General features: G+C 35.7%; 1 protein-coding gene across 2 annotated transcripts in view; it reads right to left on the minus strand.

Moving 5' to 3' along the window:
• Nucleotides 1-44: 44 nt before the first annotated feature.
• Nucleotides 45-12865, minus strand: part of LOC110999965 (ATP-binding cassette subfamily C member 4-like) — a 64760-nt gene continuing 51939 nt past the window's right edge. For both annotated transcript variants that reach the window (XM_045633403.1, XM_045633402.1), the window contains 14 exons: nucleotides 11408-11605; nucleotides 9381-9589; nucleotides 8558-8718; nucleotides 7422-7648; nucleotides 6632-6782; nucleotides 5825-5951; nucleotides 4971-5074; nucleotides 4375-4492; nucleotides 3686-3925; nucleotides 3193-3379; nucleotides 2341-2513; nucleotides 1819-1918; nucleotides 1605-1745; nucleotides 45-1277 (listed from right to left, as the gene is read on the minus strand). In XM_045633403.1, the coding sequence (XP_045489359.1) occupies nucleotides 1233-1277; nucleotides 1605-1745; nucleotides 1819-1918; nucleotides 2341-2513; nucleotides 3193-3379; nucleotides 3686-3925; nucleotides 4375-4492; nucleotides 4971-5074; nucleotides 5825-5951; nucleotides 6632-6782; nucleotides 7422-7648; nucleotides 8558-8718; nucleotides 9381-9589; nucleotides 11408-11605 (2181 nt within the window). In that variant the 3' untranslated portion in view covers nucleotides 45-1232. The remainder of the gene's footprint in view (nucleotides 1278-1604; nucleotides 1746-1818; nucleotides 1919-2340; nucleotides 2514-3192; nucleotides 3380-3685; nucleotides 3926-4374; nucleotides 4493-4970; nucleotides 5075-5824; nucleotides 5952-6631; nucleotides 6783-7421; nucleotides 7649-8557; nucleotides 8719-9380; nucleotides 9590-11407; nucleotides 11606-12865) is intronic.

The following is a 12865-nucleotide window of genomic DNA, read 5'->3' on the forward strand; positions in this document are numbered from 1 at the left end:
CTCATGATCGACTGGTTTTAAAAAATTCAAATAAAACCCATAAAAATTGCAAATATATTTAATTAACATTCAACAAACAAGATCATTATAAAATAGATTCATTATAATTAGCAGGCACTGTTCATTACAAATCACACAAATTTCAATATTCGAGAAAACACACATAAAAGTACCTGATTTAAGTAAATTGGTAACCATTTAAGTATTACATACAGATCACGTCAAATTAAATGACACAGATTGCTACACACAAATAAATATGGGCAAAATACATCGAGAATTACAATTTTAATGGGTTGGATTTTAATATAAGGGAGTCATTAGTTTAGTCTCGACTCTGAGTCTGAATTTTACCCATACAGTATTTGGTTGGCATTTGTGGGAATGCCTGTTTTATTAATATGATTAAACAAAAACTATGTGTAAGCTGCCAAAAGTGGTTGACGTGTTTTCAGCTATATTATATATTACATAAATGTCGCTGCCTTTTACTTCTGGGTTCATGTGTCCAACAGATTCTGACCATTCCAAAATAATCATTTAAATAAATATAGAAAATTATATAACAATTGTCGAACGTTATATTTAACATATAACAAAGCTTAAATAACAAAATATATAAATTGAAACATTTAAATTATATTAGCTGTAAACATTCTGAGAATAATTTGTTTAACCTATTGATAAAACAGGCAAAAACCACCAAGCGGCCTAGATTTAATGAACGCGACATACGACAGATGTCAACTGTCAAAACTAATGTCACCAAATTTGACGGTACCCGTACTTGAGGTCCTTCGATCCGGAATAATTTAACTACTTAAAAATTAAGTACTGTACGTACTAGCACCCAGAAACGGCCGTACAAAGCCTAGGGCATACAAATTTGAGCTTTTAAATCATAATTCCGATACGGCAGTCATTTACCGGATAATATAAATATCCTTAAGAAATGCGATTTCATAAAAACGAGTCTGAAGAGAATTATACGAATAGCATTATCAGGTTTTGGCAGGTGCGCAGGTAGTCCATGCCTTTACTTGCAGAGCCCAAGATTTTTGGGATCGCATTTGAAACCATCACAGAAAATGTATTTTTAGATTGGTATAGATTACAGAGTAAGCGTAAAAATTGGAGGTCGTTTTAATGAAATGCATGCAAATAAATTAAAAATCTCACTTAGAGAAAACCCATCGCGGGAGAATTAAGTATTAATCGCTAAGTAGGAACATTCATTCGGTGACTTCTGAAGTTTGCGGGTACTTTTTGTTGTACGCCTGAAAATAAAATATGATTATTGTGGGTACCTAACAATTAGGTCATGAAGACTTTGCTCAAAGAAAATATATAATATAGATTCAAGCAAGTAATAGTATCATAAATCTATAACAAATATTTTTTTAAAAAAAACAGGAGCCAATACCTTCAAGAAAAGAAAGAAAGTGAATATATAAATAATTAGTTTTCGTGATATGGCCAGAAAATCTTTCATCAAAAACATCTGATTCCTTGATAGGTGATCGGCCTATGCCTGACACGTTTTTGGTCTCGGAGAAAAAAGGAATCACAAATTTTGGGTCTAAGGTCTAGGAGAAAAACATTACCTGTAACGCGACTTTAGCTAGGATTTCGGCCATGGATCGGCCAGTCTGGTCCACCATAGCTCGTAAAAAGCCACTCGGTTTCTGCAGTAACATGTGTGGGTGGTCAAACTCCACCATTTGGCCGGCGTCCATAACTAAAACCTAGAGAATGGCAAAAACAAATTGTATCAAAAATTTCATCAAAATAAGTCCAGCCGTTAGATGTGTAACTTACTTTATCCGAATCCATGACAGTGTGTAATCTGTGAGCGATTGTGAGTACTGTACAGTCAGCAAATTTGTTGCGAATCGTTGTTTGAATGAGGGCATCGGTTCTGAAAATTTCATTAGTTTTTAGGCCTGGACTCCAGAATTCTGTGTCAGCATATTTGTATCATACTTTAGCTAATAAAGTAAAAAACATTGCTTCAATTATGTAGATTTTTTTGTGACATTTAAACAAACTTTATTTAACTAGGTATTGCGTAAAAATAAAACTTTCAATGTATTATATTATATACCTATTATTAATGTTAAAAATAATATAATTTTAAGACTTTTACTAAAACGAAATTTTTAAAAAGATCTTTATTTAATGCCAAAGACTTCTAACGCTTATACGATACATAAGTACAAGTAAAATTTAAAATCTTTGCATCAATGAAAATTGGTCTACCAAAGTGAAAAAAAAAAAAAAAATCTCATCCCACATCAATTAAGAACCATCAGAAATACTTTCCCCAAAACATAAACTTACTGCGGATCCACATTCGCCGTGGCCTCATCCAGAACGAGCAACCTGTTCCGCCTGACGATGGCTCGAGCGAGGCAAACCAACTGCCTCTGGCCCACTGAGAAGTTTCCACCGCCCTCGGACATACGAGAGCTCAGACCGGCTGGCAGCTCCATCACCGCTTCTTTTAACTCCACCTATTGATGATTAACCATTTTTGTTAGATGTAAGGAGATCTAACGCAAGACTGGGGCCGCGCCACTGAATTATTATTTGAAGGTTCTCTGACGTTTGGGTTCGTACACACTCGAAGAAAGGAGAAGGAAAACAGCGTATGCTACCCCCTACCCACTCCTTTATTTGGGGTGGACCCAAGCTTCTCAGGCATAGAAGGTCGATCACCAACATTGTGGCACCCGGGAATTGTCGCGTTAAAGCTATTGTATAGCATTTTTATCAACATAAGAAAAAAATATTTATTTATGCATTATGCACTCAGAATCAGACTAACACACCTATATAGTCTGTCTCACTCTGACGCATACCTGCTGTATCGGCGCCACATACGCTACATCACCGATCTCGCCAGAGAGATAAATAAGCAGTATGCGTTCTATCCCGCTCTAACTCGAAATAACCGCAACTGTATTACGTCATCATGTGTTAGGTTTTTATTTTCGTTACGGAATTTCTTGATTTGGTCGCCGCGCTCAAAACCCGCGATAAAATCTTTGCAATGGCTAAATAATCAATATAGAATTTAATTAAATACCTTGTTTACTGTTTGACCTACCACGACGAATTGCAGTTCAATACACTGCGAATTATTTCCTCAAAAACCGTAGAAAATTTAAATAAAAAACTTTTTAAAATCACCTCTTCCAGAGCTCTCCAGAGCACTTGATCGGGGTATTCATCAAATGGATCCAAATTGTGCCTCATAGTCCCCGAGAAGAGAACTGGTTCCTGTGGGATGATGGAGATCTGACTTCGAAGCTCATGAAGGCCTAGAGATGCTGTTTCACGACCGTCTATGATTATTTCGCCTTCTATTGTTGCTAGCCTGGAAAATTCAACAGAGATTCCTTAAAAAGAATTAAAACCAAAAAAATCACACAAATACTCAATAAATTGTAATTTTGACGAAAATTCATTTACACACACGTGAAAGTTGAGGTTAACACTGGTTAAATAATGTTAAGAATTAAAAAGTAAATTAAATTTGAATAACTTCTCTGTTTACATATTAAGAGCATATTCGAATAAGTTTAGTCACGTGAAAATCTGTCAAACACTGTTAATCATGTCAAACATCATATTCAAATGTTTTGACAACCCTAAATTAAAGTTTGACTGACGTATAACTAACCTGAACAACGCGTTTATAAGAGAACTCTTCCCGGCTCCAGTTCTGCCGACAATTCCCACTTTCTCGCGGGGAAGAATTTCCATGGTGAGATCCTTCAGAACCGCCCCTTCCCCCGGAGCATAGTAAAGGAACACGTGTTTGAACTGCAAACGACCAGCATCAGGCCAAGATGGGGGCGGCTTTTTGCTCTGCTCCGATTCCAATGGTGGTTCAGGCTCTATGTTTGAGTATTCCTCTATCCTGAAAATTCCACAAAATATCAGCAGGTGAATTTGAATTGTTAATTAACTATTAATTCCTTAAGATATCTTGTGGAATAGGGTGTTATGGTTGCAGCTGCTCACAAACATGTTTCAAAAAGAGTGGCGGAGAGTTTATTGGCAGTTCTTCTCTTCCGTTCTACGCCCTTGATTTGAGAACTGGCAGTTAATATAAAATTGTCAAACACTCCATTCAGACTTTCTTTCTAACAAATATTTGACTTCACTTCACTTTATTTTTAATGGCGTCTAAATATTTCATTATTGTAAACGACTCTTCTAAATTGGTTTTAAATAGTTTTCGGCGTTTGAAACTGACAAATCCCTTAGACTTAAACTTTGACATATGACAAATAATGCTGATTAAAAACTTTGTAACTCGTGTCACAGAGTAGATAGAACAATGCACAGATAATATACTTTTTTTACCTCTCCACACTAGTCATCTGGTTCTCGAGTTCTGTTGACTGCCTCATTCCCCATTGGAACATACCAGTGAGGCCCATCGCTTGGGTTATCGCCAAACCCACGTTGCCTCCATATTTCTCTGTAAACATTTTTTTTAGTTGTTTGCTGTAATGGTTAAAATTTAATCACCCAGATAGAGTGTTTGTAGTTAAATTCTTCTTAAACTTTGATAATTTTTTGAGTGTATTCGAGAAGTCAAAAATGTTTGATATGTATATTTAGATGATTTTCTTTATTTAATACAACGTGTGAAAAATATTAATGTTAAATGAACCTATTTCTCTTTTTTTCATAATAATAACTGTAACTATGTTTTGGACCAACTTCAACCCTCTTGGCCTCTTGATTGTATTCGTTACTTCGATATTCTGACACATATAGATTTTTATATTTGAGACATGGTTTCCTTACGATGATTTCCTTGGACTCTTAATATATGAGCTTTATTAACAGTCCATTTGTGCAAAGCCGGAGATCGAACCTACAAAGTTCACCATTCACAATAACACCTGATTCAATTTTTTTAGTCAACTGAACTTATTAATTTCCTTATATACCTTGTCCAAAAACGAGGAAACTCATGGTAACTACTGCGATGTACACCACGCAGACCAGGTCCAACCAGAATCCAAACGCACGGGAACTTGCGATAAACATATACCTATAAACACAAGATTTTATTAAAAAAAAACTAAAAGAACATAAACATTATTTAAACTCGCGAGCCCTCTGGCATTGAGAGTGTCCATGGGCGGCGGTATCACTTAACATCAGGTGAGCCTCCTGCCCGTTTGCCCCCTGTTCTATAAAAAAAATGATACGTATGCACGATGAATTATGTTTTGATAATTAATAGCGTGATGCATCACACCACACACTGCACGCACTGCTTCCGTAGTTGCACACTTATACAAAAATAAATATTACAACATTTTGGTCCTTCGAGTCGGATCTTTGGAAATTGAGAGCGAATTTGTGAAGTGTGTAATTTTACAAAACTGATTTGAATCATGAAGTTTTGTGTGCTAGTGAATATTATAGTGAATCACCACACTACAAACGTCACTTCCGGTGACAAGAGAATTGGTTCTTCGCTCAACCAATGAGTATCGCAATACAGCAAGTAATTGCCAGCATTTAACCACAGGGACTAAACCAAAGGGAAGGATTTTAAAAAAATCATTATTTCATGAGTATTTTTACACCTTTTAACTATAGTAATTTCATAGAAAACACTTTTAAAAAAATATTATATAGCCTATGTTCACGAGGGATAACGTATTGATGTAATGGTTAAAAATTTCAAATCAGTCCTGTAGTTTTGCGGCTTAGTCAATGCAAATCAAACAAAGAAATAAATTTTTTCCTCTATATTAGTATAGCTAATAGAAAATAAATTCGAATATATTACCACGCGGAACTATGCAAGTCTTGGTGATTGTCAAACTCCTTGATAAGTGTCTCTTGAGCGCCGAAGGCTCGTATCGTAGTAATCCCTTGAAGGGAGGCGTTGAGGTGTGAGAACACGGGACTGCGAGCTGGAAGAAATATATATTATTAAAAATTCGCATCTATCTCTTTTCATCATAGCGTAAAAGTAATCTGTCAGAAAGAGACGAGAGATTACTTTAAATGAAATAAAACTTTATAAGCAAGTTAAAGCGGTTTTTATTAGTTCAAAAATCCTTTTTAAGATATATAATTTAAATATACGTATTAACTTTATAGCTATGGTAAAATTTAAGGCCATCATATTCTGTCGATACTAAGAAACTTATACGTTAAAAAAATTTGTTGTATTCATTTGCACAAAGTACGTTCGTACGTACGCAAGTACGTTCTACGCAAGAATTCTCAATTTTCATATTCTATGAATAACACTGTTAAATACATTTACCAAAAACAACTCAGACTAATGCATTGAATAGATAAGAAAAGGCAATGAATATAAGATACAGACAATACAGATAAGCTTAACTTAACACGACAATCTAATTTTTTCGTATATATTTCAATGCTTTTAACTCGAGAAACTCGATGCAGCCTTCACAGTTTACTAATTAAACAAACTGCCAACGTTTTCTGGTTTTAACATTAAATATTTCATATGAAGCCATATTTTATTTTATGCATAAAACTTGTACGATATTTTAAGTCAATTGTCAAAGCTGTCAAATGTCAAGTTAATCCAATAGAAAACAGCACACAGATGACTCACTTACACCCTCCAGGCGCTTGATACTACGAGACGTTGCGATGTAGAATATTCGAAGTCCGTAGAAGACGAAGCCGATGGCCAGCGTCGGTAATAGCAGCCAGTAGTTCACCGTCGCAACGACCACCACTATACCGACGAGCGACAGGCCAATCTATCAAAATAATGAAAGATTAAAGCAGGTCTACGCATGAAATGGCCGGCTCAGTGAATTATAACTGGTGACTCGTTCGATTTATATATTAAAATCAACTAATACGTCCAGACTTATATTAGTCCTTCGAAACGGAAAATTAATACTCAATTCCTGACTATTCTATAACTTAAGTTAATTAAACATATAGTAATTATATATTTACTAGCAGACTCGGCCAAGCGTTGCTGTGGCTAAGGTTTTTGTTATATTACATAGTAGTAAACTATTCAAGGGAAACGGTAGGAGTAAAAGCATAGTGTATTAAAAGTACCAACGTTCCACATAAGTTATGTGGAAGGAACGTTGGTACTTTTAACACAGCGCCATCTGTTACAATTGTATCAAATAATTTGCAATTAAAGAAAATTGCGACTATAATTAAAGATCTAAGCTATCCTATCTCTTAAGTTGGACCAGACTGCTCACGGTGTGCCAATTTAATTTAAAATCAGTTAAGTAGTTTAGGAGTCCATCGCGGAAAAACATCGTGACAAGAAATTTATATATATTAAGATTCAAAGCATACCCTCTTGGCACTGACGAATAACTATTTACGATAAAGTCTTGAATAACCTATGCATACAAAATTTGACTAACCTGCAGAACATCCAACAAGGCAGATGGCAGCACTTCATCGACGGCTCCCATATCCTTTGAGAATCGATTTAAAATACGCCCAGATGGGTTCGTATGGAAAAACCGCATTGGCGCACGTGTGATTGACGAAAACATTTTATTGTGAAGGCGCGTCGACGCACGCATAGCCATCGAGAAGAACAGAAAAGACCGGAGTAGTGATACAACCACTAGGGCTATTATCATAGCTGGAAAAAAGATATTATTTCAACATATATACATTACAAACAGAACGCTGCCAGTATCTTCGGAACCTTGCCTAAAGGGACTCCTTTTAATAATATATTTTAAGGTATTACATTTTAAATTTATTTATTATATTAGAATTATTTATGAAAATTGTGTACATCGTACGTTCGTCGACTTTGGCCTCAAATGGGTCAAATAATTGGTAAATCAAATACACAACTACAGAAATACTTGCCGAAGCCGCGTACAAATCATTTGAAGAAGTCTATTAGGTATGAGGGTGTGCAGTTATTTAAACAATTTTCGTCTAAAACTCGCAATATTTTGACAAATTCAAAAAGGCATTAAAGATTCATGTTAGAGTAAACATAGTAGACTAAGACTATGTTCAGATGGCAAAATTTTGACGCGCGTTTTCAAATGACGCAATTAGTAATTGTGGCATATTCATACAACTGTTCACATGTGCGTACGTTAACGCTGACGGGCGTTCAAAATAACGTACGAACGTCTCTCGACGTACGCGTTGACATGTACGCAACCTGTTGACATGTACGCAACCTCCGTACACTGTTCAATTGAGCGCGCGCTTCCATCACGTTTTTTGTGACGTTTTTGTTTTAAATCTAATAGTAGATGATCAGCCTCCAGTGCCTGACACACGCCGTCGACCTTTTGGGTCAAAGACATGTCGGTTTCCTCACGATGTTTTCCTTCACCGTTCGAGCAAATGTTAAATGCGCAGATAGAAAGCAAGTCCATTGATGCACAGCCGGGGATCGAACCTACGACTTCGGGTATGAGAGTCCCACGCTGAAGCCACTAGGCCAACAATGCTGCATGATAATAATACCTTTATCACATAGAAAACACACAAAACACTCACCCAGTGAGTCTATTAAACTTACCGGAATAAATATAAATGCAATCATATCTCGTGAGGCCGGATTGGAATTCCGCGTTATTAACGAGCGCGTCCGTAAAATTCGACGTAAGTTGGAGCGGACCCGTTTCGTTCGAATCGAACGTGCGAAGTGTCGTTAGAGGATGCTCCTCTTCTTGATTGACCCTGCAATATATAATTTATATATTATTTACCTATATTGGAAGATATGGCGACGATTCCTCTGAAAGAGAAACCGAACACTTGGCTGGAAACATAGAATTTTACTGTTAATGAATTATTTGTGCACATGGTACCATAATTTATCAGCATATATTTACATGCAGATTAAATTATTTATTTAATTATGATCAAAAATCTACAGCCTTCTATACATTTTTACACCTTACATTTAGTTGTGATATATGTCCAAGTACGGATTTTTAATTTGTTAAAGTACATAGTAAAGTTGTTTTTTTTTGCACCCGTAGATACTCACAGATACTTTATAATACAACAAGTTAACGAGAATCACATACAAAAATCAGTGGCGCTACAACCACTTTAGGCCTTGGCCTCAGATTTCTGAATCTGTTCCATGATCATTCTTAAATCTAAAAGGTGATCAGCCTCCAGTGCCTGACACACGCCGTCGACTTTTTGTGTCTAAGACATGTCGGTTTCCTCACGATGTTTTCCTTCACCGTTCGAGCAAATGTTAAATACGCACATAGAAAGAAAGTCCATTGGTGCACAGCCCGGAATCGAACCTACGACCTCAGGTAAGAGAGTCGCACGCTGAAGCCACTAGGCCAACACTGCTTCCTTTATAAAAAAATACCACTTACCAATAACTCGTCCACCAATCTGAGCTGGATCCCAGCAACTGTGCCAGCACAGCTACCATCACCATCAAAGTCACCAGCAAGGGATTCCCGCTCGCCCGCAAGTACGCGCCGTATACTTTGCTAGACACCGCACCAGCCGACCTCATCTCCGCTTCTTCCCTTCCACCTTCCGGTGGAGCTGTGGCTGTGAGATTATCCACTGAACTTACCTGGAAGTTGATTTAATAAAATATTTTTTTTTATTTATTTCAAACATACACACCTTTACAGCCTATGCCAATACGACAATGTGGAGGAACATTTAATAAAAATTAGACACATTTTTACACAATATCGCTACTGTGAATTCACTCTGAGAACATACAAATATTGATGTGAAACATCTATAGCCGCACGTAAAACCGATTTTTGGCGTGGCGACGCGTCGCCACGCTATATGATATACAGTCTAAATGCAGTAGTAAATTTCACATTAAAAATATTTAATAAAAATAATGTTTATTCAACAAATAGTCATCGTTATCTGGAAAAAAAATCGTAATATTTTATTTTATCATTATGACATATTTAGTTTCTATCACAGTCTGTTCTTTTCTGCATATTACATTTACAAAATAATGTCGATGTTTCACATCAGCCAGGCGTCCAGTGACGGCTCACATTTTTATAAACAACGCTTGTGATCAAGCCACTGAATGAAATTATTATTTAGAGCAGTGATTCTCAAAGTGGTCTATATCGACTGCTAGTCTATGACAACCTGCAAGGGGTCTACGTCAGCGAAAACAAAATTTGGGGATCCATGAAATGAAAATGGAGGTTGGAGTGGATATCAACACATACACTGATAGTACCTATTTACTTACATCATACATCTTATAATATCAAAACATATACATTATTTATAAAAGTACCTAAGAATGAAAAATTTATTATATATGTTTATAAAATTGTGTCAGGATGTTGGTATTAGCTTTGTGGTCGAAATACATTTTGAACTTGTAAAAACAAACAAAAAATTCACTTCAATTAATACATGTATAAATTAAAATGTGTTTTACTTTAAGTTTTTAACACTAAACTTCACTACAGTTAGAAATTTCAGGTAAGTCCCCTACTTACCAACACAGAAAAACATGGCAAAGGGTCTACGACACAAAAAAGTTTGGAAAACTCTGATTTAGAGAGTGCAGAAGTTAGAATTAGGTACGCCTGTTCTTGATTTGGATTTATGGAAAAAATCGTGAGGAAACCGACTTTTAACCAAAAAGTCGACATGGTCAGGCACAGAAGGCTGATCACCAACTTGTCTATTACAATAATTTACCATAAACATTATTACTAGTTTTATTACATAGAAATTTTATCTAAAAATAAAATTTGTATGATGTTTCCTAAGACGTCCAACACTTTCACCGATTTAAGCACTTTTATTAGCCATTTTGTTCACCAATTTACGTATACATATATAAATATTTCCAGATTGAAAATAAATTTTAGGTCGATATAACTTTAAATATACCGATTCGTTTTTGAGTTTGCACAAGCGACTGTGCTAGACGAATATCGACCCAACAATGAACAAGAAGTATGGCAGCTTGCTTTAGTAAAGTTAGTTCCAGTTTCAATCGCGTGGTCTTAAAAGGTCGGATACTAGCGATTTTGGCGGAAACGGAAACGATGTACTCTCATAATAGACCTCGGACGTCAAACGGAACACATAATAAATATTAATTTGAAAACGTAATAATAAATTTTAATAATGTCATATTGTATCTTTACAAATTAAATAAGAATTGCCTGATTACGTAAAATTCCTTTTAAAACAAATTTGCACGCCATTATGTGTGGCAGAATATGCAAAGTTTAGATTGTACCATACTAATTTCCTCGCCATGTTTTCCTTCACCGTTCGAGCAAATGTTAAATGCGCACATAGAAAGTCCAATTGTGCACAGCCGGGGATCGAACCTACGACCTCGGAATGCGTCACACGCTGACGTCACCATCACACACAAAACACTCACCGAATGTATGCTCATCTGCCGTTTCCTGAAGCTTCCTTGCAGAATGGATTCCTCTTCAACGTTAGATTTGTCTTCTGGAGCCGGCTTTTCGTCTTCCTGATCATCCCTCGCCAGTAGAGTGGCGAAGTCAAGACCAGATGCGCTCAATGTTTCAAAATCTCCCGCCGCTGCTATGGCACCGTTCTTTAATATAATAATCTAAAACAAATTCAATTCAATTCAACTTTATTACACACAAAATACATTAATTGTTTCTATAAAGTAGAGTGCACTGGCCCCCACACTAGGATTCCCTGTGTTGTGGGCAGCCAGTCTCTTCCTTTTACATCTAAACGTTACTTAGTTAATTAATTTTACTTTACAAATTTATAACTATACTATTTTTGTACGATAAGAATGTTTTCTGTATCAGTATAGGACAGCTTAACAAGATATTTTTTGAGATTTTTAGTGAAAGTATGTAAAGTGAATATAAATATAATAAATAAATATACGTGTATTAGTGTACACACGTAAGAAGTCAAACTTTTGTATGACCTTATTTTTCGAATCTCCTATTTAGTTCTCATAATGGATTTTAATTGTAGTAAACAGTTACGCCAGTTTTTATAGTTTTTTTAGTTTGTTTTTTTTTTTAATTTTCTTTGATTTTGAATGGTAGCAAATTAAAACATATATAATATGTTATTCATTCTCATTTATTTATGAAATACAGTATGTGAGAATAAACTATCACAATATAGAACAAGTGCTCTTTAAAATAAAACGAAAAAAAGGCTGTGTGTACACGCGTTAGAAGTTATACTTCTTTGGCGTATAAAAAAAACTAAAATGTAGTAGTGATTAACGATAAATATTAAAATTAATCAAAAAGACTTTATTTAAATAAATAAATTATTAGTAAATACTATAACCGTCGAATATGAAATTGATTAAAAAAAACATTTTTTCAGACCAATTAATAAGTCCACATGTTGTTAGTATAGTGAAACTTATAATATAATGTAAATAAAATTATTAAAAAAACATTTAAATATTCCATTCATTAGCCTACGCTTATTTGACCAGGTACACGGGCATGTATATGAACCCAGTGTCTCAAAACTAATAATAAACATACTTTAGCAAATTTTCGACCTGTCCCACCATTATCATAAATCCTCCACCATTATAATAAGCCCTTCAAGCCAAACCATAATGATTTATACCCACAAATAATTCCCAGGAATTCCCACTGTTTTGTATTAGGGGCCGTTCATAAACTACGTTCGCATACAAGGGGGGGGGAGGGGTCTGGCCGAGTGTGACAAGATGTGACAAGGGGGGGGGGGGGGGGGGGTATAGGGCAGCGTGAGGTTCGCCGTTTATTACATGACATGAGCGCTCACAACGGGTTTCTTTGTTTTTCCAATACTTGAGAGAGTAACGTTTCCACGTACCCTGCGCTCTCGATTCAGT

This window comes from Pieris rapae, chromosome 23 (genome assembly GCF_905147795.1).
Source record: "Pieris rapae chromosome 23, ilPieRapa1.1, whole genome shotgun sequence".
Classification (NCBI taxonomy): Eukaryota; Metazoa; Arthropoda; class Insecta; order Lepidoptera; family Pieridae; genus Pieris; species Pieris rapae.